General features: G+C 41.6%; 1 protein-coding gene across 10 annotated transcripts in view; it reads right to left on the bottom strand.

Annotated features, from left to right (window-relative positions):
* The window catches only part of IQCH (IQ motif containing H), an 85,935-nt gene that overhangs the window by 23,977 nt on the left and 35,526 nt on the right, over positions 1-26,432 (bottom strand). For 5 of the 10 annotated variants that reach the window (XM_088139218.1, XM_088139217.1, XM_088139222.1 and 2 more), the window contains 5 exons: positions 22,940-23,062; positions 20,496-20,671; positions 17,640-17,912; positions 13,684-13,875; positions 603-723 (listed from right to left, as the gene is read on the bottom strand). In XM_088139218.1, coding sequence (XP_087995344.1) covers positions 603-723; positions 13,684-13,875; positions 17,640-17,912; positions 20,496-20,671; positions 22,940-23,062 — 885 coding nt within the window. The remainder of the gene's footprint in view (positions 1-602; positions 724-13,683; positions 13,876-17,639; positions 17,913-20,495; positions 20,672-22,939; positions 23,063-26,432) is intronic. The other 5 variants (XM_088139219.1, XM_088139227.1, XM_088139220.1 and 2 more) reach the window with 3 other exon arrangements.

The raw sequence follows: 26,432 nt of genomic DNA, 5'->3' as shown, positions 1-26,432 counted from the left end.
AGAAGGGGATGAACAGAACTGATGGAGGATGAGGATCCCATGCTCTTCATCACTCCTGTTTCTGTCCAATTCCGACTAGCCAAAGTTTGTGAGTAAAGAAAGAAAAATGAAAAACAAAGGGAACTTTCATCAATTTGCACGATTGCTCCTCTATGCTGCGTATGTCCATGTGGGCATTTTCACAGCACCACAATGGGGATGGCTTCCCCTGGGACCACTGATATTATCAGAAACCCAGGGACAGCCTCTTTCCTCCTGAAGCTTCTCTCCAAACAGTTTTGCCATTGAGGTAGCCTGGTTTGCAGCCCAAAGTGGGAGAGAGATTTAACTATGGGGATAACTTTAGTGGAGGGAGGGAGGGGGGGTCTCAAAATCATTTACATGAATAAACACACACTTCCTTCCATCCCAGGGGTGCATCCTGTCCAAAATTGGCAAGATCAAAGATGGCTGCCTGTATTTCATTCTTAAAAAGATAAAAACTGTAATGGGGGAAGGAAACAGGGGTGGAGGTGGAGAAATATCCCAATGAATGAGAACAAAGTACTGGCGATATAATTATCCCTTATAGCACTTAGCAGGAATTTAGCAGTCTTATTTACCTTGACTCACAAACATTTGGAGGAATTTCCCCCATGTAGGAAATCGTTTCTCATTGACAGCCTGCGCGTGCTGTGCTAAAAGGCCCGGTAGCTCCTGAGAGAGCTTCACCAAAGCTGGTTCCTGCAGAAACAAATTAAATAGAACCACAAGCAATTTTACTGCAGAAATGAAAACGGCTTGTGGGGTGATTAAAAACCAGGCCTCCAACAGGCAGTGTGGTTACTGTTTAACCACAGCCAGAAAGTCTTTTTTAAATGTTTCCCATATCTTCTTTCATGTATCTGTGAACTTTGGGGTTTTCCCCCCCCAGCAATCTCTTCTTTAAAAAAGAAAGAAACCTACCATGTACTGAACAACAACAAAAACAGGAAATTAAGAGATTAAAACCATGGATATTTGTCTATTGAGGCAACAGTAACTCTATTTATTCCCCTTTAAAAGATATTAATTATCTCTTTACTGAAAAGCTTTCCCCCACTCTATCCTGTGGGCTCACACGTAGACCTCCATTTGCTGACCAACCAGGCATGGTCGAGTCTCCCCCAATCTGCCGCACTCCATATAGTTTTTATGTGCACCCCCTTACTCTCCTACCTCCCCAGGCCAACACATCGGAAGATAATTAGGAGAGGGGAGACGTCCTTCGACCTCAGCACTTGGTTTGGTTCTGATGCCATCTCCTCGGCTGTTAGCCTACCTCACAAGCCACCGCTGACCTACATCATCTTGGCTGTGGGCCTGGCATCAAAACCGCCCTCAATTCATTCAAAGACCATGTGGGTGAAACTAGGACCAGTGGCACGCATGACATAAAGGGACGCTGCAGCAAGAGTCAGGACACGTCAGATGCTTCCCAAGTGCCTAAAACCACCACAGATTTGCACACAGAAACAAATGCAACCCAGTGCTTAACTTCATAGTTTTTATCAGGCCCCACAGCCTGAGAGCTGAGCAAGCACATCAAACTTGGGAACTCTGAACATTATGTTCCAGGTCACTCTTCTCTCACTACTTCATGATCACTTCATCCTTTCCCTTGAGCCTTTTTCCTTCTGCTTCACGACCCCTTGAAATTAGAAATGTCCCATGCTCCAAAGAGGACTAATTGCCCCCTTCACACCACAATCTTGGGACTCAGTTCTTGCTCCTCTTGACTGGAACGGACGGGTGAAACCTCTCTCTGACTCCTTTTGTTCCCTTGCTAAAGATGGGCTCACGTCCATTTTTAAATGCTTGTGTTGGGGGTATGTGCTTTATCCACTGAGGATGGCAGGTAAGGAAATCTGCTTTTGTGTTTATCAAATGGCAGCTTCTGAATTTCAGATACAAAAATGTATTTTTGGACTATTTGGAAACAGAACAGCACCCTCTTCAGCACGTGGCTTGCTTGACTTATTTGGGACATCTACTGCCCGCAGATGGAAAGTCCCTGAACACAGCTGAATCTTTTGGAATATCTGTAAAGATGCAAGCGGGAAGGCTCCAGGAGATGATATGCCAGTCTGCCTTTAATCCAGGGGAACAAGCAGAAAACAGGAGTGATGCCAGCATATAGCTCAACAAACCTTGATCAGCTCAGTTTCTGCAGAGGGAGGTTCTATCTCATGGGATTATTACTCTTTAAGGGAATTAACTAATTTGCTGGGTGTCAGGCAACATACTAATATAATAATTATGATTATTTTGTTGCTCAGGCGGTCCTGTATTCCTAGATTTTCAGAAAGCCTTTGGAAAAGTCATGCTTCTTAAAAAGAAGTGAGAAGCTATGTGTGAAGGAAGTCTGTTTATGCTGTTGTCACTTGATATTAAGAGCAGCTTCTGGCAACCATGAATGGTGAACCTTCTTTAGGGTTGTGACTTTCCTACTTTTGGCAAAAAGAAAACGCGCAGAACTACACTTAGGAGGAATGTATTAATAGGCTATAGATTGCAGTGCCATGCAATAGCACTGAACCGGCTGAAAAGGACTATATAGACAAGGGACGGAAGAATGAATGACTTGTGGTTTCTTTCATGTATAACTAATTTGGGAACTAGTGAGAATTAATGATTTCCCATATGGAGTGTAGGGAGGGAAGGGAAGGACTGCTGGGTCCACAGAAATTTGCTTTTCATTGATTAACGCTAGCAAGATGTTCTGCCTACAAATCAATACATACCATTAAGTTGCTTTGGTCTTATTTTCATTGAATTAGGAAAGGCCATTCCATCTAGTCTTTCTGGGTTAGATCCCAGGGCATATATTTATTTCCAGTCAAAAAAAAATCAGACCCTTGTAATGTGCAGTTTTATACCATGACTATTCAAAGGGATCCCCCCCGCCCCGCTTTGCAATTATTTGCAGAAGTGAACATGATCTTACTTCCTGGGTGATTCATTTGTTTATGAAGGTAGCAACTACAGTAGGAAGACAGCGGGGCTTGGGGAAGGCAGATGCGGGTCCAGCCATGACTGTCCCGGGTTCTTTTCCAACCACCTGAGAGGATCAATGTGGGATATAAAGGGATAATCTCACAAAGCCAATTCTGAAGAGGAGGAGGAGAGCAGGCTGTGGTAATAAAATGAACCAGTAAAAGTGTAGTCTAATTATTTGCAAACAAATGGCTCCTCCATCAATAGTATAAATGCTGATATATATCTTAAGTGGACTTCTTCCCCATCCCATTTCTAAATGATTGCTATGGTTTAAAATTCTTTCTGAGAACACAGTGAAGAAAGTTAAATACCTTCCCCCAATTATAAACTGCTCAAGGCTTCAGCCCTTTGAACAGATTAACGCACAAGAGAGGAAAATTCCCTCCCCTCCGACCATGCCGGTGGCTTCCGACAGTTTGTTTTGTTATTCATTTTTTGTTACTCTCCGGAGCTGCAATCTATACAAAAGAGCAAAAATGCGGGAAATGTTTTTGGAAGCGATCAATCACCGGCCACACTTACTTAGAATTCAAATGTTGCTTTTAGGGCTGAATGCTTGAGTGTGCAACTGAAAATTTTAAAATTAACAAAAGTCCTGATTTTGCCTTTCATGAGAGACATTCTTTTGGAAGGTAACATCATGTAAAACAGCTGCCATTACCAAGTCCCGCAAATGGTTTTTGTATGTAAAATGGCTTTGTAAAATATTTGCTCCATCTGCTGAAAGGAGCAAAAGACAATTTTCCTTGATACCTAATGGCCCATTTCAGCTGGATGGGAAGCGATTTGCCCGCACAGCGCCTTGCGTTGGACCAAATGGCGAGGACCCTCCGCAGAATTCTCTTCTTAGGCTGCATCATCTCCCCTCGGCTTCGGGAGGGGCTGCCTCTCATTACCGGCCCTTCGCTCTGGATCAGCGCACAGGCCAAGGGCGGCCTTTGTTGAAGGGAGGCGCATATGTCGTGCTTCGGTGGCAGACCGGGGCACGGCCATTCGCCTCGCCTATTACGATGGGGGGACTCTTGCAACTCTCCACCACTTCATGTTCCTGTTCTTCCACACGCCGCGTGGGCCCCGTTCTCCTCTTCTGCCTTGCTGAGGATTTCAGAATTAGTTTGTTCTTCTGCATTCTGAACTTGTACACATGCACGAAGTGAAAAGGACGCGGTCTCTCGCCCCACAGCTCCGGGCTCCGTTGGTGGCACTGGGGCCGACAAACGCTCCGCCTGCAGCACGTTTGCCTCGTGCCCCCTCAAGATCCATCCACAGCCAAATAAAAATAAACCAACGAGGCTCCCAAGCCCATTCAGTGAGCTAATGCGGGAGTCGTGGGGGGATGATTTGGGGGGAGGAGGGACATTTCAGGGGTCCATATTCTGAAATAAACAGAGTTTTTATAAAAAGAAAAACGCTAAGGAGAAGAGAGAAGCAAAGTTTGCAGCTTTCCAAAATGTTGGCACATGCTTATATTCCACAGGAGGATGATCTGAGATCACAACACTATTACTAAATCATTCTTACTGCCATTTGTTGTTGCAAAGTGAGCTGATGACAATGTCCTTTGTTAATATGCAGAAGGCATTTTTCTTTAATTAATAAGCATTGTTTCAGGAAAAGGTATTCTGTTATTTCAGTTTCTTACCTTACATTTATGCAAAATCAAAATACTCAGAACCTCCTGCCTTCCCCACCCCCTGAGAAATAGAAATCCTGATGTTTTAGGATTTATGTTTCATATAGAATTAGACAGACAGTCTTGGTGCCAAGACACATGTAAGACACCTTGTTGAAGTTGATGGGACCCATGCAAATTAACATTTATGCCCTTTTCTTGCCTGTAAAGAAAAAAGCAGAACTAGAAACAAATGCAGCATCTTCTTAGGACTTCTGAGAATGAAGATTGGCCAAGGACTCTCATTCGTTATTTCTTCCCCATGGCTACAGGCCATGTTTTTCTTTTATACTGGCATTCTACAAATGCCAGAACACAACCACAATCCGTCCGTCCATCCATCCATCCATCCATCCATCCATCCATCCATCCATCCATCCATCCATCCAAGGACTGCAGAAATTCATTTTGCAACCCCATATTAACCAATACAAGGCCTTTTTTAAAAAATCATCTCATGGTTGAATTTGCACATTTGCGTTTATCCTCTCTCTGCTTCTTCAAATTCAGCAAAATAAACATTTAAATATAATCTACACATTTTATGGCAGGCACACGACTAACAAATTCCTGCTTTTCTTTCTTGATCTTATTTTATCCTTCTCGTCTGTGCACTGTTATTGGTAAAAACTGGCACTGAAATTCAATTGATTCCAAATATTCTGGATCCATATGGCCTCAAACCCTGAAGCTCTGAGGGGCCTCACTGCTGCTTTGTACCATTTGCAAAGACTTCATCCCCAGATGGTAACATTTAAACCCCCTTTTCTCTGCTTTGTACAATAGACCTTGGCACAATTTCAACTGTTTACTCCGGTAATTAACAGCACTGATACCACAACAATTACAACTCCTACAATCTTAACACAATAATGCTATGAATTAGTGAGAGCTAATGGCTGGAAGGTATAGTGGTTCCAGACTGCGAGATCTGTGAATTTTCTCCAAATAAAATAAAAGGTACCAAACAGCACGGCTCTCGGTAGACAATGATTACCTAGTAATTAGTTTACACAAAGCTTCCTATTTAATGGCAAAACGCTGTAATTAACGCGTGACAGAAAATCAAAGGGTGCTTTGTAAGCATATGAAAAATTAACACCGCAGGCCCATAGCTTTATGTACTGATTAGAAGAATATTAAATCAATAGGACATGTAAACCAACAGCTTGCATATCTGATTATTGAAGGTCCTAGGAATTTAACCAAGGGACATAATTGTTGTGCCTTGTTATTTTACTAAGGAATCAGGGAATCACCTGAAACCCAAACACCAGCAGCCGCATTAAATATAATAATAACCAACTGAGCAACCCCAACACAGCGTGTTTTCTGATGTAATAGGTAAACACAACATGACATCCTATTGACAGCCATATAGTTGAGAGACTAGCGGAGACCTCTTCTGTTAACTAATATAATTTTAGCATCCACTATTAAGTTACATGACATTCAGATGCAGCTATCAAAATCCTACCGCTGCAAATGGCAGGTTGGTTTGTTTAAGACCACAATCCGGTCTTAAGAGCTAGTCTCCTACGTAACACTGGCACAAAAGCTATAATGATAGCTGGTCATTGTTCCCTAGCAGCATCTCATGAAACTTAAGTACAGACACTGTCTTTAGGGGGATCAGGGGTAAAGAAACCAAATCCTTCTTTCTTCTTTCCCAAAGCTGTGGTGGAGTAGAGCCCATACATGAGATGGGAGGGGAAAAAGCCAGAGCCTCCCAAAACATTTTTTTGTCACTGACGCATCCAATCCAAATCATGATGGCTGAGAACACTGCTGTTTTAAGCAGAACAGGGGAAAACGTAGACATGAAAACTCACACAATGAACCAGAAGAGACATTTTCCTTGTATCGTTATCCTTCTTTTTCATAATATGCTTATGAGGTTAGAAAAAGCCAAATTCAACCAGGGCAAGTTGTCTGAAATGCTTTGTTTTTACATACCAATATATTTACCTAGGTACATCATTGGTATTTTACCTATTCATTATAGCACAACCACGTATAAATGAAGTCTGGATAGGTGCTCTTTTAGAAAGGTGTTCTACTCAGGTAGAATAAAGTAAGAAAGTTTTCAAAGTTTCGGGAGAGATATCATTCCGTACGCAGATCCCTCTCTCCGTGGAAATGGTCCTGATCCATGATACTGAATTGGTGGGGGAGCTACACTGGCGAAGGGCCTGTACACACAGTCCCATCTCACAGCTGTACCGAGTTCTATTTAGCACTCCAGGTTGAGCAAGGTTGGAGAAATCCATCTCCTGAGAGGCTGCACAGATGGGATGATTCATCGACAGTCATGCTCAGGAGCTCTGAGACTTCAAAAAGACTCTTCACTGGTTTGCTTCTTACACTAAAGTGACTGGGGCCACTCTTATGGGCATAGAGACTCCCAAACAAACATTAAACCCTTATACTTAAAACCACAAAGACTACATTACTTGGCCCACAATGTTCCCTTGTGAGAAATGACTCCTGAGAAATGGCTGGCTGAGGATGATGGCGTGAGGTGTATTTCCATGGCCTGGAATCCGAGAACGAAATAACAAGCACTTTGACTTTAAGAATGTACAAACTGCCTTGCTGCCTCATAGCAAAGGTCCATCTGTTTCCTGGAATGCCCAGCCAAATGTCTCTGGAAAGCTCATAGAGAAGAGCATGAAAGTGGCAGCTACCCCCTGTTGCTTCTTTCAAGCATCTGCTACTGAGACTCCAATTCCTGCAGCTCCAAGGTCTCCCAAAGCCAGCTAATCTTTCACAAAGACCCACTGCTTCTTGTGAACCATTATTTCACTTGATTTCTTTCCAGAAATGGGATGCCTTTCTTGTCTCTCTCTTTCCAAGGTGTTTTGCTCCAGTTGATCTCTCATTTTGTCCCCATAAAGGTGGAGATGCTTAGTTTAGAAGTTAGTCATCAATGGTCACTAAAGAAATACTTAGCAGATTCCCCTACCTGGAAGCCCCCAAGACAGCTAGCATGGATGCTGACTACTGGAACCAAACACTGGGGAGTGAATACAGTTTGTCTGAGATTCAGATGGCCACAGCAGTTCTTGGACAACCAGTATTCTCTTGAATCATGTCCTTTCAAATGCTGAAGTCAAGACAGCCAGGTGTATATCCTGGACAGGACATTTTGTCTGGAAGATCCAACAACTGGGCTACATTTTAAAATGGAATAGCAACACACAGTAGGAACTCCTATAAACTGCTTTATGTTTAATCGGTTGCCCTGCTACATACCGATGAAGGAAAAACCTTGGGATCGTGTCATAAACTGCTATGCAAATGACGCTATTTGTAAGTATTAACATAATTTAGTGCTTAGAGTCATATTCTCATTTCTAATAACTCTACTGGAATGGAGAGTCTTTTGCCATGTACTCTTAGCCTGCAGGATAGTCTTTTATCACAAAGCTGAATTTTTTAATAACCTGCCAGCATATGTTTGGTATCTGGCAGCTTAAGTCGATGACACAATGTCTTCATTATCGAAAGCAGGTCTCCATACTGTAATAGGACATTAAAGCATGCCTGTGCTCATAAAGTAATGCTTTGGTATCTAAATGCAGGAGCATTACAAGAGCATTCAGTAACAAAGGAAGGTTTTAATCCTCGGCATTCAGTGGCAACACTCAATGGAGATTGCAATTTATTTCTAAAGGGAAGATGGATGCTGAGTGAAAAAAGACTTGAAATGGAAAGGTGAGATAGTTAGAAATCAAGGAACTTCATCACTTTGCCTGTGCCTTTTTCTTTGTTTTCTGTATCGTAACACCCCCATGTAGAGCTCAGTGGATCATGCACAATGTATTTAGATCTGACAATGCAATGCAATGCAGAATGATTGTGGTAAGATGTAGTGCTGACCCTGATTAAAAGTGTGTTTCTAAGGAAGCTAAAGATCAGGAGGCGCCCGGTAGTACCTTCTCATACTAACAAATGTTATTAAAACACATAAGCTTTCATGAACCACAGCTCACTTTATCAGATGCAACGTCATAGGATTGTTGTGAGGATAAAATGAGAAGAGACCCCCATATATGTCACTTGGAGCTCCCAGTGAAAAGAGAGTTTGTTCCAGTAGGCTAATTTTAAGCAAGTTAAGAGACTGTGTTTGTTTCTTAAGATCACAAATCATAAAACCTATCATTATATGTGGGCTTTGCTGGCCTGTTGCTTTGTTTCAGTAGCAAAAATAGAAAAAAGAAAATTATTGGTGGTTAAAAAAAAGCCAAACATGAATGATATATATTGATAATTACAATGATAATATTCAGGGCCACAGTGTTGAATTGGATTGCAGATTAAAAGCCCCTTCTCTTATTAAACAGATAAAAATTAATCAACCGATTAATTTAATTGAAGAAAGTATTAAATCCATGGATGTCATTAAAAGGCAGATGCTTTCATGAGCTACAGCTCACTTTATCTGATGCATCTGTGGTTCACAAAAATGTAAGCCTTTTAATAAAATCAGTTTGTCTGAAAAGGTCCTACCAGACTCCACCTGATTTTTGGCTACCAGAGACTAACACAGCCCTCCTCCTACAATGTCTTCCAACTAAGCTGCAGATGTTAGCACTCTGTTCGCCTCTTTTGTAGCTTGGGGTGTGTGTGTGTGTGACCTGACCAATTAACACCAACAAATCATTCATTGGCTCTTCTCACCTCTGCCATGCAAATGATGGGTTCAGGGATTTACTGTACAGTATCAGGGATTAGGAGTGTCTGTAACTCTTTTGATGTGTCTAGATTATAACAAGCACCCAGAATCTATCTGAGGAATTTTCAAACACCAATCTGTCATTTAACTTCTAGGGGAAACTTGCTGTTCAAGACAGGGGTTCTATATTGACCTCCTTCAGTGTGATACCCTTTCAGTTATTTGAAAACTGCTAACATATCCTCCCTCAACTATCTCTTCTGAAGGCTAAACATCTCCAATTATCTCAATTTCTCCATGCAGGACTCACTTTCCAGTCCCTGGATCATCCTTGTTTTCGTTCTCCGAACCTTTTATGGTTGGTCTGCATTGTGTGTTCTCAGAAGTCAACACAAAATTTGGGGTGGGGTCTTGGCAAAGGGACATCATCTTTGGTAGCAGGGGTGAACTGATTCCACGCTGGTGGAATCGTGTTAGGTTTTCCTAGAATCCTGCAGTATTGGAGCAAAATATAAAGCAGTAGGTTTATACAGTACTTTGGATTCAGTCTCCTGAAAATGTTTAAAGCATGCAGAAGTGCAAACACAGCACCGATCTGCAACACTTTAAAGGGATTGGGAAAAGGAGTAGCCTTGTATAAATCTAATACAGTGGGCATGAGAAACAGGATCTTAGAATTAAGGAACAGGTAGTATAACTCAGTCAGAAATAAGCTCACAGTCCTTTCACACAAAAATCTATTCCTAGTTGTTTTTTTCCTTAGCAGCTTAATTTATGGTAGGGGGGAGTTGCCATTATTAACCAATTGCCAGGTTTTGGCAATTTACTACATATCCTGCTTTCTAGCACTGCATCACTGGAGGTCTATCTCATTTTGAAATCCTGGCAACGGGCAGTTAAAAATTAGCAGGATGTCCCCTGAAATGCATCCTTCTTCCTGTTAAGGAATCCTGCTCTTCCATTCTGCCCAGCCTAATGTCTGTCACCACTACGAGTTGCCTGCAAATCCTGTACCAACCCTGGTCTCCTTTGTCCAGGACTGTCCAACCTGGCACAGCCAAAGGCTTGGTCCTGACCCTTCCCAACCCTTTTTAAACCAGGAGGCTTATTTGTAATTCGTATTAAGACTGCTTCTGTGGCCCCAGAGGCCACTGTTGGAAATACAATTTATATCTGAGGATGGTGGTTTGCTCTGCAATATACTAGCTTTCTGTTCTTTATCTTAACTCAGTGAATCTCAAAAAATTAGACTATGTAGGAAAGCATAACTTGCAGATGCTTACAAACATATCAGCTGGAATACTGTTACCTCCAGAACCATTTTGGGATTTAATACAGCAGCATCCACAGGGTGGGGTGAAAAAAATCAAGATGGTGGCCATAATAATATGATTGAACCCCTGCCCTTCTTTGACATGATTATCCTACGGTCACCTGATTGTCATTTGCAACCTTCACAGCCGTCACAACCCTGACAAGCAGAGTCAATGGAGGGGCCAGCAATAAAATTGCAAGTCATGGTCATATGTCTCACTTAATGACCATGGGTGATTCACTTAACAACCACAGTGGAAGTAAGATCAAAAGCCCATCACGGTGATGTGATGTCTCACTTAACAACCACATTGCTTAGTGACAGAGTTGCCAGTTCCAACTGTGGTCGTTAAGTGAGGACTATCTGTAAAGAAAAATAGGTGTTAACATTTTCCAACTTAGCTGCCTGAATTCAAAAAGAGAATGTACCTTAAATTTGCTGAAGTGAGTATTTTATTTCTATAGTTGTCCTTAGTTTGGACAACTGTTGGTTTGCTGATTTCTACATAACCACTGCAAGAGTATGTCCTAGTCCAGCTTTATTACATTCAGCACGGAATTATTATTGACATCAAACCAGCAGTGGCTTAAACTCTTCAAATCAATGGCTCATCTAGTTTGGAAATTCGCTTGCAGATTTTTTCCCCATTAACTTTCCAGGACCACTATATGTTCTACATTTTGAATCTGTCAATCTCAACATCCCAACAGCAGAAGAAAGGACATTAAGAAAAAGTGGGCATCACAATCCAGTAATTTATGAGTTTGGAAGCTCAGACTGGCAAATCCCTGCTCACACCAATCTCCCTTTAATTCTGAAAACTTCTCTGCCCCTGGATTTGTTGTTTCTATTGTACGGAATTGAGCAGTTCACAGAGATCCACAAATGAACCTAAGGACCAATGGATCCCAGGCATTTATTTTGCTTCCTTTCACTTCTATTCCATAACAGTTTTTAACAGTTTTGGGGGTTGTTTGTTTGTTTTTTCCAATTTGGGGCCGAGTGTTTTTAGCACTCTCGTGCATTGTACTAAAAGCTGTATTAGAATGACCCCAATTTAATTCTGTTCTTCTATCAGATTCTTTTGGCTCAAATAGGGCTGGTACCTGGGACATAAAAGAAGGTTTAGGACAGGCTACTCAACCTCTGATTAGTTTCAGGAAGACAAGTACAGAATTACCAAAATCACTGCAACACCCCATCTATACACAAGAGGCAGTAAGTAAGCAAATGAAACTACCAAGACCTTCAGCAGCAGAGTAATAGCCTGCAATAGCAATACAGGTAGTCCTCAGGTTACGACCAGTTGTTCAGTGACCATTCGAAGTTACGCCAACGCTGAATGAATGGTAGTTACAACCAGTCCTCAAAGTTCTAGCTGTTGCGGCACCCGCTGGCCACATGATCAAAATGTGGGTGCTTGGTGACTGGCCCACTTTTATGATCAGTTGCAGTGGCCCACAGTCACATTCTCCTGCCCTGCACAAACTGCCTCTGCTTCAACTACCCCCTGCCTATCTCCCCATCACCTCTGCACTTTTGGCCACCTGCACTCTGCCGCCTACCCTTGTTGCCCCCCTCTGCCACCGCCATCCCCAGCTGACCTTCGCTGTCTTCTTCCTCCTGCTGCTGGCCCCGGATCCAGGTGCTGGGCAAGGGCACAGCCCCAGGACGCATGTGGCAAGCGCAGCAGGGTGGCAGAGCTTTGCCTGCTGAAGGGAGCCAGAGAGGAGGCAGCAGGACGGAGCCGGCAGAGGAGGCAGGAGAGCAGCACAAGTGGAGGAGCTCCGTCTTCCACTGCTGGCACGAGGAGCAATGGGTAGCCCGCAGACCATGGAGAGTGCAGCAGGATGGGACGGAGAGGTGGTGGCGGCTCCCTGGGCAAGGGTGGCAGCTGTGCGGGAGGCGCTGTTTGGGGTGGTGGCAGAACTGGAGGAAGCGGAGGGATGAGGGCTTCCTGGAGGCACAGAGCATGTTCTGGCAGCTCGTGTTGGAAGTGCCCCTAGAGAACAGGCCTGTGGGCTTCAGGGAGGGATGGAGGCAAGCCCAGTGCCAACAGTGTCTATCTGCAGGCCCGCTGCTTGCTCAGCCCAGCCTTCCTCCTGCAAGGCATCGCAAAGGGCCAGCAGCTTCCAATGCAAGCTGCAGGGGGGAGATAGGCGGGGGGGCAGTTGAAGTAGAGGCAGTTCGCACAGTGCAGGGGAAGCGTGAGATCCTGGCCTAAGAACCGCAGCTGGGACTGCCAGAACTGTGGTGGCTAAGCAGCACAGTCACATGATGTTTTCTTTAACAACAGCTTCACTTAGCAATGGACATTCTGGCCCCAATTAGGAAGAGAAGGATAACATGCAGCAGGAGTTGAACAATGGGGTGCATGACTGGAATAAAATGCTACTCGGGTGATGGGTGAATAAGAAGAAGGTAGTTTCATTAAGATACATACATTCAGATAAACAGTGCACTGTTTTAATACACTGCATAAAGTTCTATTGTGTTTTCATAACTTTTTTCCTACTCTGCCCAAAAGTTTAAAAATATAACACACTCTATATAGACTAACAAATTTATTTTAGCAGAAGCTTGCAAGGACTTCCGTATACGAGTGTGGACTCTATTCCACGAAAACTTGTATGTCATTAATATATTTGTTTCTATTGTGACAAATTATGCCAACTACCAACCTGGAAAGTTTATACATAATAAATATCGGCCAAGTTGGCAGAACAAGAGGCCAACTTTTCAGCCTGATTTGTCCTTAGTCGAATCACTGAAAATAGCTCCTACTGAATTCCTGGACATTATTTACTTTATTTATCAAATTAATATCTGCTGCAATTAGAAGAGATTCTAATGGTGTTGACTATTACTTTTAAAGGGAAAACTGATCTGGAAGAAACAGCCTTTCCACACTGGAACAAGATCTATGCCCTGGACTTCCCTTCTAGGATTTTGCCTTTTGAGACAGCCTTCTCAAAATTTATGAAATCCAAAATGACTTACGTGAGCCCACCTCTTATTCCATATCTCTGGTCCATATCGAAGACTCTCCTTCATAATCCAAGGGTAGCATTTGAGATGTTTAGTGATGTCACAAAATGCAGTTCCATTTCCCCCAAAGTCATTATCCACCTTGAACACCCAACGTTTCACTTCTGGGTAGTCTATAATCAGCTGACTAAGGACCTCTATCATCTGGAGGAGAAAAAAAATGTATTTTATCTTCCATTCTAGTTTCTCTCCTTTTGTAATTCATGTTTTAATCCTCTGCCCAGATGTTCTGCATAACACACAGATAAAACCAAGAGAGAAAGAACATAAGAGAACTAGATAGTATATGATCAGGAGAGTATTTGAAATTTATCATTATCCAATTTTTTGACTAGATAGAAAAATACTCTTGTTAGGGAGATGGAAAGGGTAACCTTTTGAAAGAGACTGACTTGGCAGGAATTTGTTACAGTGGCTCATATACTGGAATTTAAGAAACTTTCTATTATTTGAACAATCACAAATAGAATTATTATTTATTTGCTCCATGTCTCATTATTTGTTCCTTCTGAAAGTCCAATAAATGGGTTTTCTCTTGACGACCCCTACAGAAATGAAATGGATCAATAGAATTGTAAAGATTGTACCAATGGAAAGAATTATGAGCTATCTTTAAGTGAAAATTGAACGGTGCCTTAAATTATTGTCACCTTCCTTTGATTATTTAACACCTCCCGTCAATATTTCATATGAAGCTTACAGCAGGAAATAAAAATAACATGAGACAAATAGAAAGGAACAATGATGTGACAGTAGAATTTCAGGGTATAGTTCATAACAATGAGGATAACACTGTAGTCAACATGTTGGGCACATCAATGCTGTAAGATATTATTTTTATATAACTGTGAAGAACTCAGGCTGTAAGTTGACCTGCATGTATTATCTGCTTTTCTATCTGATGTGGGGCTCAGAGTCTGTGGCCTGCATTTCATGCTCAGCACCCCTGGACTGGGCCACCAGATTTGCTAACAAAATGGCTGAATTTCAGCAATGCAATTTCAGGCCTTTATTTATTGATTTGAGGTAGGAGGAGGAGGAGGAAGGAAGCACTTTGCTTCCCAAAAGCTGATCATTTTTACCCTAACCTCCCTACAAAACAAAGAAAGCCCATGTCTTCTTGGGGGGGTTCTCTGGATGGTTGGTAGGCCAGGTCATAGCCCTTAAACCTGAAAAAATGCCTACGCTGGTTATAGGGATGGAACCCCCTGAAAACACATAAATCAGCTGAGAATATTTGACCTCATAAAATAATCAGTTATCAGTTGTCAGTGTAGCTATTTTCTTTGGCACTGAGCAAAGAGCAGTCTTCTAAACTATGGGAGATGCCCACCTCATTACTAAGCAAGGGTGGGTGGGTGTGATGGAGGATGAGGAGGTTCAAGGTCACGGGGAGAAGCATCTCCTCAGCCCACAGCCTGAGCATGTGAAAGCAAAGAGGATGAGACTGGCATCACCCTAAGGAATTCGTAGTGTTTAGTTGCAGACTTTGGGAGTTAGAGTTAGTCTGGTGAGATTCTGTCTAGCAGGTGCAAGCTAATAAAGTAACTGAGCAATTCCAGAATCGTCCCGTGGAGTTTCTTGGGCTGAACCTGATGGTGGGAAACCATATTGCCCAGTGAGGGTTCCAATACATCCAAGCATTGGCTTTTGGAGACTTAATGGCCCAGCTTGATTTCCTGTATTGTAGTTTGCATCCTGAATCGTACTCATTGGACTTTATATTACGGACTCTGCTTTTGCCCGTCCTGGCTGTCATTCTAGCTGAATCCGATTCTGCATGCATTTCTTCCTAGGCTAGAACACAAGCAGATAGATTTTTTAAAAGCATAGTTGATTTAAAACTGGAAAAGCTAATGTTATAAATAAGCATTAACGTAATTGTTCATCATTGCTACTGATGCTCCAGAATGCTTCAACCCTTGGAAACCAGTAAGAAGAACTGCACATTAAAAAGCAATGATTTGAGACCCATTCAGGTGTTTCCATTCTGGAGGGCTCACTCTGGATAAGCGCCCAATGATGTTCTAATGACACAGGCTTCCCAGCAAGCATCTGTACATTCAGCATGAATGTCTTCAGGAGAGAATCCAGTTTGGCTCCCACAGATGGGCTCCTGGTCCAAATGGAAGCAGCATGCACAGAGTTGTATACACCAAATTTTCTGTCCTCCAGACATCCATCCTCCATGCATAACTGTCTTCAGGAGCCAACGTTATTTGAGTGACATCAGCAGAAGCTGGAAACTTACCTGGAGCACTGACATGGTGAGTGCTGTGGAAGGAAAACTCATGCAGAGGCTCTATATGATTCAATTCCAATGAATTATTCGATGCCACACTACACTTATATTTTGCTCCTTTGTAATTCTTCAGCAATTCTGTCTAATGCTCTAGAACACTTAATTTCCATATGCTCAACAGGGTTTGTGAACTGAGTTTCTATTTTTAGCTTTGATTTCACCAACAGGATTGATACTCCACAGCATTCCTTTCCATCTTCATATATAAGATTATACATATAATTCATAAAATTTGATCAATTTAGAACTGCAAATGCTTCAGCAAAGTTCACATGCACTAAAATATTAAAAGAAGCGCACAATGTATCTCCCTGAGCCTGGCAGGCAGTGTAATACTCCTGAGTAGAAAACATTCAGGCCCTGGTCTTTTAACATTGCCTTCTGCTGCTGTAGTTCAGCCTCCCACCTCCACCTCCAGACTTCAATTCAAAGCATACACTCTATATGATGAACAAGCTATGGTCCCAGATCGCTCTTGACAGTCTGGAAATGCCCCCCTATAAAACTGGGAAAGTATATTGGGGGACAGGAAACCTTATCAAGGGTGTCTTTTCATCGGATGTCCAATTGATAAAAGCACATTGTGATAGGGGAATTGATCAAAATGCAGACAGTAGCAGGTCTGGCAAGAAATTCTGCATGAAATTTAAAAAAAATCACCCATGTTGCTTAAATAATTGTGTAAATGAGGTCCTGGTATGCAGATGCATTTGAAGGGTGATTCAGGTCCACTGTTTAGGAACTTTATTGTGAAAAAACGTATTGTGAATTATTGTGCAGACCCTCATTATGTCTCTGGCAATTAGCAACAGTCATTGCAGTCATTTGGGGGAAAAAACCCATTAATTTCACCTGGACTTACTTCCAAGCAAACACTTCTGGTGCCAGGCTGAGGATCAATGTAATGTCTCAGAGTGGGGGCCCTTGGCTTCTTTGGACCGGGGTCACGTTTGGAGCTTTGAGAATATGTTGTTGGCACTCTCACAAAATAATGGCAATGGTGAGTGCAGCAAATCAAAAACACCCATCAACTGAGCCGCCCAGAGTCACCCGTTGGGGGAGATGGGCAGCATACAAATTTAATAATAAATAAATAAATAAATAAATGAATGAATGAATGAATGAATGAATGTAAATAAATAAATAAATAAATTCAGAAGGAGGCAAACTAGTTGCCTGCCATTTTTATTTTCAAAGATTGCCTCTGTGCTCTATGTGGAGCCCAGAGGGCCCTCTTGCTGGAAAGATGTTTTAGGCTGGTGCTCTGCTTTGTAGAATACTTGCTGCCCAATCGTTATTTTTTTCCATTAAAAAAATCTAGAAAAATGGTAGGGCAGGAAGCTTGCTGAGCACCAAGGGACGTGACTTGGGCATTGCACCGCGGACCCAGGTCAAAACATGGGGGAAGAAGACTTGCTCTTCAACCCTCTGGCAAAGGACCCCGTAACTCCCGTACAGACCACTCAGGAGCTGAGTGCTGGTGCTGAACCAATAATGGACCTCAGTTCTGTGGTATTTTGGCAGCAGAAGAACAGAAGGTAAAACCCGAGTGTCTGAATAGTCTCACCTCAGATTTCCCGACCTCCCAATCCACAGCCAGTCTTACCTGCTGCCTGCTGTAGATGTCATGCTGCCCGGGGGGCACCGGAACACACGCGGCGGTGAAGACTCTTTTGTTTCCGGACTTGGTGCTGTAGAGATGAGCCACTTCTGGATCAGAGCCGAGAATGGGCAAGTCTAGCACATCGGCCACTTCCAGGTCATCTTGGTTCAGAAGGCCTCCAACAATATAGGCTTCTTTGCCTTGGATCAGGTTTTTGACCCTTTTAATGGTTTTAGGGCTGTATTTCAAGAATGTAGCCAGGGACATGGGGTGGTTCTGGATGAGGATGACATTAGTCTCGTTAAGAAGTGTGCTTTCTCTTCCTTCCACCAAGCTAATTTATAATGTTGAGTGCAATAAATACATTATTAATAGCAGGCTGGGTTATGACCTATCCTGTAGCGTAGCAGTTTAAATTGATAAAAGCTGTTGGGGTGAGGTTCCATAATCACTCACATCTTTAGTGTGTCGGAAATGGGCTCACTGGGAATAAAACTAATTACTACACATCTGTATTTATTTGATCCATGCGGAATTCTCCTTCTGTCACTCGGAAGAGAAGCTTGCAGCTCTTGGATAACAGTGATTCATCTCAACACTTCTGGCACAGTTTGATTCTACCACGTCAGGGAAAAAAAATCAATACCAAAAAAATGAAGAATCCACACCAAGGCGGCTGAGCTTGTATTTCAGCCCATGAAGAGCAGCGTTTTAAATGGCTCCTTCAGTAAACGATTTGATTTACAAAACACCTTTTATGTATCATATTCCATTCCATGGGATAAATAGCTTAATCAGCTACAAAACCTTTCTGCAACAATTTTTTGGGTCAAATAGAGAGAAGCATTCAGGTTTTTTAAAAAAATTAGAAGACAAAAGTTTGGAACGTTTCACAAATTGTATTTCCGGTGTGTCTCTACAACATATATATTGCATGTGAGACAACTGTGTGTTTGCAAACATAAATCGTACTGGAATATTCATCAGGGATCTGTGATTGCCTGAAACTCTCTCTTAATGATACATTCAGTAGCAAGCCTATATCGCTTTTATAATCTGTAAAATGTCCTGCTATAAAGTGTGCCCAAAATAGGGGAGGGATAGAAAGAAAGAACACAAATACATTGAAATGGATAAAAGCGTAAACATGTAGAGGGATCTGGCAACAGCATAAACAAATAAGACAGGCCACGTTCCTAACCCACCAGTAATATTTAGGGCAGATTCTTCTGGAAACATTTATATTGCATTATATTATATTATAATTATATTATGTAAAGCCACTATAAATCAGCCCCCTTTAATTATAGTGATACTTCAGAAAAAGCTTAACATCACCATATGCTAAAATCTAAATATCTGAATGGGATCCAAAAGAGGAGGGCTCTGGTGACTTTACAAACAGGTAAATGTTTATGTCACCTCATCTTTTACTTCTAAAAGTTCCTGTACCTCAAAAGAATGGCGATGTGGGCTCGGGCACTCCTTTGTAAATCTAAGACCTAGATCTTACCGAGATCTAAGACTCAAAGAAATCTGAGTTTATTCTGTTTTTCAAATCTCTTATGTTGGATTTTATGCTGACTGAACTCTAATTTTAAGTTTACATACACGACTACTATGCCCATTTCTCATTCTTGATAAACTTTGCAATTCTAACTTCAATATCAGGGTTTAACTTTCTTTGATAAAGAATTCATGTTCTGCTCAGCCAAGTTATTAAAAATGCACTCTTTATCCTCCATGCACACACATGCACATTGTCCTATGTTTATCTGCATTTCCAATGGTAAGTAATAAACTTGCGTTAGTGATGCTGCTTACATCACACAGAGCACAAGTGCACAACACAAAGCTTGTAAACTCTATTCAGCAATGGACTGAACCTAATCCCTTTTCTCCAGCCTATGCTCCAGATGTTCTGAACCTCAATTCTCCTCTTCCTCCTGGCCAAAAATGGCTTGTATCACAGGGACACAGCTTTTGGAAGGCTGCACTATGCCATGCATTTAATGAGGTCCGTTTAAAAAAACATGAATTGGCTAAACTATACAAACAAGCTTATAACCGCACAAAATTTAACAGCATGTTGTGACAGCCCAAGACAGACAGAGTTCTCGTAGGGAGTGGCACCATAATGTTATAGTCCCAATAATAACCTAGAAATCATTTTGCAGTGAAAAGGTTTTATATTTCAAGAAAACATGCACAGAAACAAATACACAACACTTAGGATATAGCCAAGATCACCAACTTCAAGAGTTTATGGGATTTCTGTAGGAACCAGATTTCCTGCCATAAAAGACTTTTTCTGCACTGCAGCAGCATCAAAAAACACTTGGGGACCAGGGAGCCCTTCCTTCTGAGAGGGTATATTCTAGGGAATCAAATTTGTCTAGACGGTTCAGAACTGCTACTTATCTAGCACCCCTCAATTAAAGACGGAAAATAATTCAAGAGCACAGAAAGGGAAGTCATAAACTGGATTTTGCTATAATCGTAAAAACAAGTGAGGGTGAAGGAACTATTTGCACAACTGCAGCGACAGGATGTGTGAGCAGTATTTTGTGCAATCTGCTTTCCATAATATTGTAAACCTCTGAAGTTCAACATTTTAAAAGGGGCCAGGCATTGGGCAAAAATCAGCAGTGAAGGGCTTAGCTTAGCTCAGCTTTCAGCCTGAAAAACTCAACTGGGGTTTTATTTCTAACACTCTTAACTAGTCACTTAATCTGTGAAGCTCTTAACACTTGCAATAATATTTCACTGATGGGTACCAGAGCGTTGCAAGTTATAAAATTTCCAATTTAATTTTACGGCATTCCCCCCAGCTATAGTAATTAGAAGATACAAACTCACAGGAAAGCGGTTTATGGCTTCAGGGGTGAGGATTTTGAACCTGTCCTGCAGGTCAGCGATGTCCTCGGGGTTCCCAGATCGAACGGCTAGCTGCAGACCTAAGAGTTTGCTGTAATAGCGCAGCATCTCCTCACTTAGTTCTAAGGGGCAAATATAGATGACATCCACATTCGAATCTTTAAGGGGGGGAAAAAAGAAGACACACTAATAATCATTGACAAAAAGGTAACATTGCTTGAGGTTTTCTATTTGCTATCCTGAGAAAGTAGATACTTTAACTTTTTATTCCTTTTACCCACTCCACCTTTATGCCTCAGTTCCATCCTTTTTCACTGAAGACAAACAACTTGTAAAACAACTGGTTGTCAGAATGAAGTCTACAAAACGCTAGCATAAAACCTCAGGAAACCCAGCTAAGTGACTGGCTTTAAGTGTTGACAGGAAGCTTGCATGGCTTTGAAAGTGAAGTTCAGTAGACTATACCAGTGTTTCTCAACCTTGGCAACTTTAAGATGGGTGGTCTTCAACTCCCAGAATACCCCAGCCAGCTTATGCTGTCAAAAGGTGGTATATTGACACTTGGAATCTTGAAATTAAAGAGGGATCCTAAGTGCTAATACAACATTCTGGGCACTCAGAAAAATTCATGGAAATACAGATAATACTGGAAACTGCCACTTTGCTTATAACATCCAGCTTTCCTAAGGTTAAAATTATAGTTTTTAAATGTAAGGTGCCTAATGTAGCAGGGAGTCTGGTGAGCGCCTGTGAGCACATTGGGCCCTCTGGTAACATGGCCAGAACCCCACTGTTACAGCCAAAATAGATTTGACAATACATTTATATGATTAGCAATATTTGCTGATAACAATAATAGTGGTTAATTTAATTTGGGTTGAAGCATAGACCCAAGTAGCTTAACTCTTCCTAATACAATGTTTCCTGATCATGTAAGAGCTGAAGCTGGTGATGCAGAAACCAGTGATTTTCAAGCTGGTGGAAGTGCTATGTAAACACTGAGCAAGTATCTCCCAGGCTCCAGGTCAGCAAGAGAACAGCCACATTTCTGTTGCCACACAAAGGCAGGAACAAAAGGCCTAAAATTAAACCCTGGAACAGATATACAAGGTTGGATTTCAGTGTTGTGCACTAGGCAACCTTCTAGCTTGTCTGCAATAAAGCGATTAATCAAGCCGTGCCAGGTCTGTGAACTTCTGCGGTAAATTCCTGAAGATGGGGCGGAGTGTCTGTGGAGTTTACGTTTATTGCTGGGTCTGGAGTGGTCCCTCTTGCCTGCAAAAAGCGGTTTGCTTCATTTTGGCTGGATTTACCCCCAAGGACTATTTGTCAAACTTTAGTCTAGTCCAATAATTGAGCTACGCACCTTTTGTTTTTTAAACTAATTCCTCTAATTTAATTGGCTCAATGAATCATAAAATCTTAGACTTGGATGGGGCTGCTCAGTGGAGGAATCTAAATGGCTCTTGAGTTCCCGCTTGAATACCTCCAACACAAGGAAGCCTACTACAGTATTGACCTCTGCCTTGAACTGCTTATGCCATTACAAACTTTCTCCCAACACTTAACCAGAATCTGACTTCCTGTAACTTAAATCCATTATTCCATGTCTTGCGTTCTGAAACAAAATAGAACATATTTGTCTTTTTGTATGATACCCCTTCATGTGTTTGAAGAATCTTAATATATTTCCCTTCTCTCTTCTCATCATGCTAAGTGGTCCCAATTCCTTCCATCTCTTTTTATAGGATTTAATTTCTAGTCCTCACTGCCCTTCTCTGCACCTGTTCCAACTTCTCTGAATCCTTGAAATGTGGTGCCCAGAATTTGAGAGAGTATTTAAAGTGGGCTTTGACCAAAGCAGACTATAATGGAATGATTACTTCCCATGATTTGGAAATTGTACTTCTGTTGATGTAGCTTAAAATTGCATTTGCCTTTTATCTAGCCATATCATGCTGGTGATTCATAACCAGACTGCATTCACTTAGTATTCTAAGATCTTCAGCAGATGAGGAACCCCCACTGACAAAAGCATCTCAGCCCAGAGACCAAGCGTCACAATAATAAGAAAATAAGTGGGCAGGTGAATCAAGCACTTGTATGACTTAACAATTTGGCAAGGAGACCAGAACAGGAGGCTTCTCTCCTCTTTGGGAGTTAATGACACAGCTTCCAAGGTAGATCAAAGGAATAAAGAAAGGGAGGAAACCAGCAAAAGTATGGGGCTGTCTTGTGTATTGGCTCTTAGAGAACAAGTAGGTATATCATCATCATCATCATCATCATCATCATCATCAAAGTAGATGATCTGAAGAAGTTGTAAAAAACAGAGAAGTTGGTGAAATGATTACTGGGGGTGCACTAACAGCCCCCAAATGCTTCTTAGTTCTTATGGGGTAAAGGCTTTGGGATAATGACTATACCTCTAAAGGAGGAAAGCATCCTTTGGGGCGGACCTGTTCTTTTCAAGATGAGATTACTGAAATTGGGAGGCAACCAAAGGAGAAGCCAGGAAAGTCCAAGAAGTCGCCAGTAGGCATCCACAGCTGCAGCGGAGAAAGGAAGGGATCCTTTAGGAAACCCAGCTGGGCTGCCCAAACAAGGGGAAAAAGGAATAATCAAGCGCAAAATGACTAGCACTATATTACGACTGCCATCAACAACAAAAACACAACACTCGCATCTTGAAAGCTAGATGACCAGGAAGCTAAAGGAAAACTAATGGCGGATTAAAAGATTGTTGAGAAGTGGGAAGAATTCTCTGCATGTATTAAGAACGTCTCAAAAGTGGAGTTTGAAAGGTAAAGCAAATAATGCAGCCAGGGAATGAACTTTTAGAGTTTGTCGATACATTTGTTTATTGATTTATCTTACAATATTTGTAGGCCACTAATCAGTTAAGATTCTGGGCAGTGAATAAGAAAGCAAGAAGAGAACAGAAAAAAATCCCAACAGAGTATAAAAAATACAACAGGCGTAAGTACCCAGGGTGGGTACCTAAAACTCAGTTAGGGCCTTGAGAAATGCAAGGAGAGAGGGAGGTGAAACATACCTCCAGGAAAAGTACATTCCAGAGCATGGGGGCTGCCATCTAGCCCACCCCACATACTTCTGGCAGGGAGGGAACCACAGATGACCACAAAAATCACTAGGTTCCCTTTCATACCCAATCACCCCCTGCTGCATGGGCCAACATGACACCATTTTTAAAAAAGAGAACCAGGAGGGATAAGAATCTGATCGGTTAGAAATCTTTGTTTCAGATGCATGGTTGAAAAGTGCTACAAAAAAAAGTTTTCAAAATGTACAGGCCAAAGTGATGAAGAAGAATCACCAAAGCTTTTGTAAAGAGAAACCAAGCACATGTATGATCTGAGAGAGAGTGTTTACTTAAGACTTTGAAAAAGTGTTTCGACAAAATCCTTTACCAAAGACTCTTCAGCAACTGTAACGATCAAGTTATTGCTCTTTTGTATTTGGAACTTGCTCAAACAGAGAAACCAGAAAATATGAACAACAATTCTCCCATTCAAAAGCAAACAATGTCCCCACCTCTCTCTCCCAGAAGTGTATCTTTTTAACTTGACCATGAACAAATGATCCATAATAGGAATTGGGAGTGGAGGGTATTTGCTGGTGGTACCAAATTGTTCTGGACTGTAAAAAGAATATTTCATTCTTAGCTTAGCTTAGTTTATTATGCTTTCTACTTTTTTTCCTTCCTCCATTTTCTTTGACATACCAAATCATATTGCAGCTTCCTTTGGACAGAGACCTGTTGCGTAAAGAGCATCCAAGTTGGCCGTGCTTTATGTAAAATTGTCAAAATGACAATGCTGGGGGTAGCAGAGTTACTGCTCTGCAATTATCTTCAGATAATATACCATTAAGTCCATTTTGCGGGGCAGAGTAAAGACAGAGCAAACTTAATGGTCACACAAAAAGGCAATATTTGAGTACTTTCTAGGATGCTCCTTCAAGAACCATGGGCTAGAGATGTAATGAAGACATCAAGTCTGAAGCTGTTCCTTAGTCTGAGAAGCTACATGCTTTCCATGCATGATTCCATGCTGCCTTTAACTTTCTAACTCATTCAGAAGTAACAAATCTCTCCTTAAATAAACACTACAATATAAAAGAGTTGTACTGAGGACAAAACAACATTAGTGCCTCCATAATATATAAAGGCAATTAAGTTATTATTTTAGGCTCCCATAAATTTTGAGGATACATTTTTGTGCAAATGGCATTTATGAAATAATAATGATGCTGAAATATACATGAATCATGTAGAGTATGTCATTCCGGGTAGCCAGCGAAGTTGGCCACTGACAAATTAATATTTTTTTGCTGTTCTACTAAAGGAGTGAAGGAGAAAAACAAAAAAGGGAACTCTTCCTGGTTTACGCTGATTTCCTTTAGAGGGGTTTAGGTCACCTGCCCTTTGTCCTTCCAAGGAAGCTTGGTGCATAATGCTTCACAGGCCGTATTCAGCACAGTGCAGAGCACCCCTGTGATCACAATCCTGTCACCTCCCTGCATGGTACTTTCAAGAGTGCTGGAAACTCTTTGGACTCATTCATAGAAAACCTCCATATCCTCCTTGTCAGGAAAACCCTGCGGCTTCCTGTCAAACATGCACATGAAGATAAATTAGGGTTTGTACTGAGCACCATGTTAAATGGCCAACAGGGCCACATGGAAACTTGACTCTGCCGCCAAAGTCACAAGCTCTCATCAATATGCAATGCACCACCCATCCATCTCCTGTAGAGCTGTGAAACTGGCTCAGAAATCCGGTCACAAACTTTTTGACAGAATTCTGTTTAAAAATAAAGACAGAATATGAGCTTATTTATCAAGAGCCACAAAGAGGCAAGTTATGCATGAATTACATGCACATGCCTGTGGACCATTTATTTATTTAATAATGTTTAGATGCTACCCTGATCCAACGTACAACAGATTAATTTGCATTCTCCTGCAGTTTTGGGGTTATGAAAACTACACCTTGAATTCCTGGGGACAGCACATTACACAAGCCAGAAGACACGCAATGGCACTCATATGTCTTGGATATCTATATTTAATCTTCAGTTTATGTTTAAAACTTTAAAGCCTTCAAAACATAATCAATTATGTATTTTGAAAAGTTGCTCTCCTCCCACCCTATGAATTTCCTGTGATGTGATTTGCGGCGACTGATCACAAATTATTATCCTTTGGTTTGATGGTCTTCTGCAGTGCAGGGCGCACCCAGCTGAAAATCGGAAATTTTACAGAACTCCGTCTGTAGATCTGATCAGAAGCTCTACTTTTCAAGTCCTGGGGTATCTCTTGGATTCCTTCTTTCACAGGTTATCTTTTGAAGACACAGTGACAAAACCTGGGTTGGGATCCCACGAGCTCCTTTAGGTCCATTAAGTGGGAGTTGGCTTTTTTTAGTCTCAGAATAGGCCCACCTGCAATTCTGAGACACAATCTGCTTTTAAATTCATTCATGGTTTACCAAGAAGTTTGTTCTGTGTTAGGGCAGGTAGCGCAACTGTAAAGTTTCCCTGGGTATATGAAACTAGTTTGTAGCAGTACGGGGAATACTACTACTACTACTATTACTACTATTGCTATTAATAATAGCCTACTAGCAAAAATGTCCACGAATAAAAACAAAATGAACTTCATTTAAGTGGGATCCTGCATTTAGTGCCTCCCCCAAACAACTAGATGGGAAAGTTTACAAAACAGGAATAAATGATCAAAGTAACTATTTATGCTCACACAGTCCTGGCACACCAGCCTGTGATAGTTTACAACCCAACATGAAATATCAATAAACAACTTTTAATTAAAACAGCATCAGACAAAACAATAAAACAACAAATAATTATAAAAGAATATACAAAATCCAATCCACCC

Source organism: Python bivittatus, unplaced genomic scaffold (genome assembly GCF_059951505.1).
Source record: "Python bivittatus isolate LINGU-HERP-01145 unplaced genomic scaffold, Pbiv_v1 ctg000210_np1212, whole genome shotgun sequence".
In the NCBI taxonomy this organism is placed as follows: domain Eukaryota; kingdom Metazoa; phylum Chordata; class Lepidosauria; order Squamata; family Pythonidae; genus Python; species Python bivittatus.
This window is presented reverse-complemented; position numbering and strand designations above follow the sequence as displayed.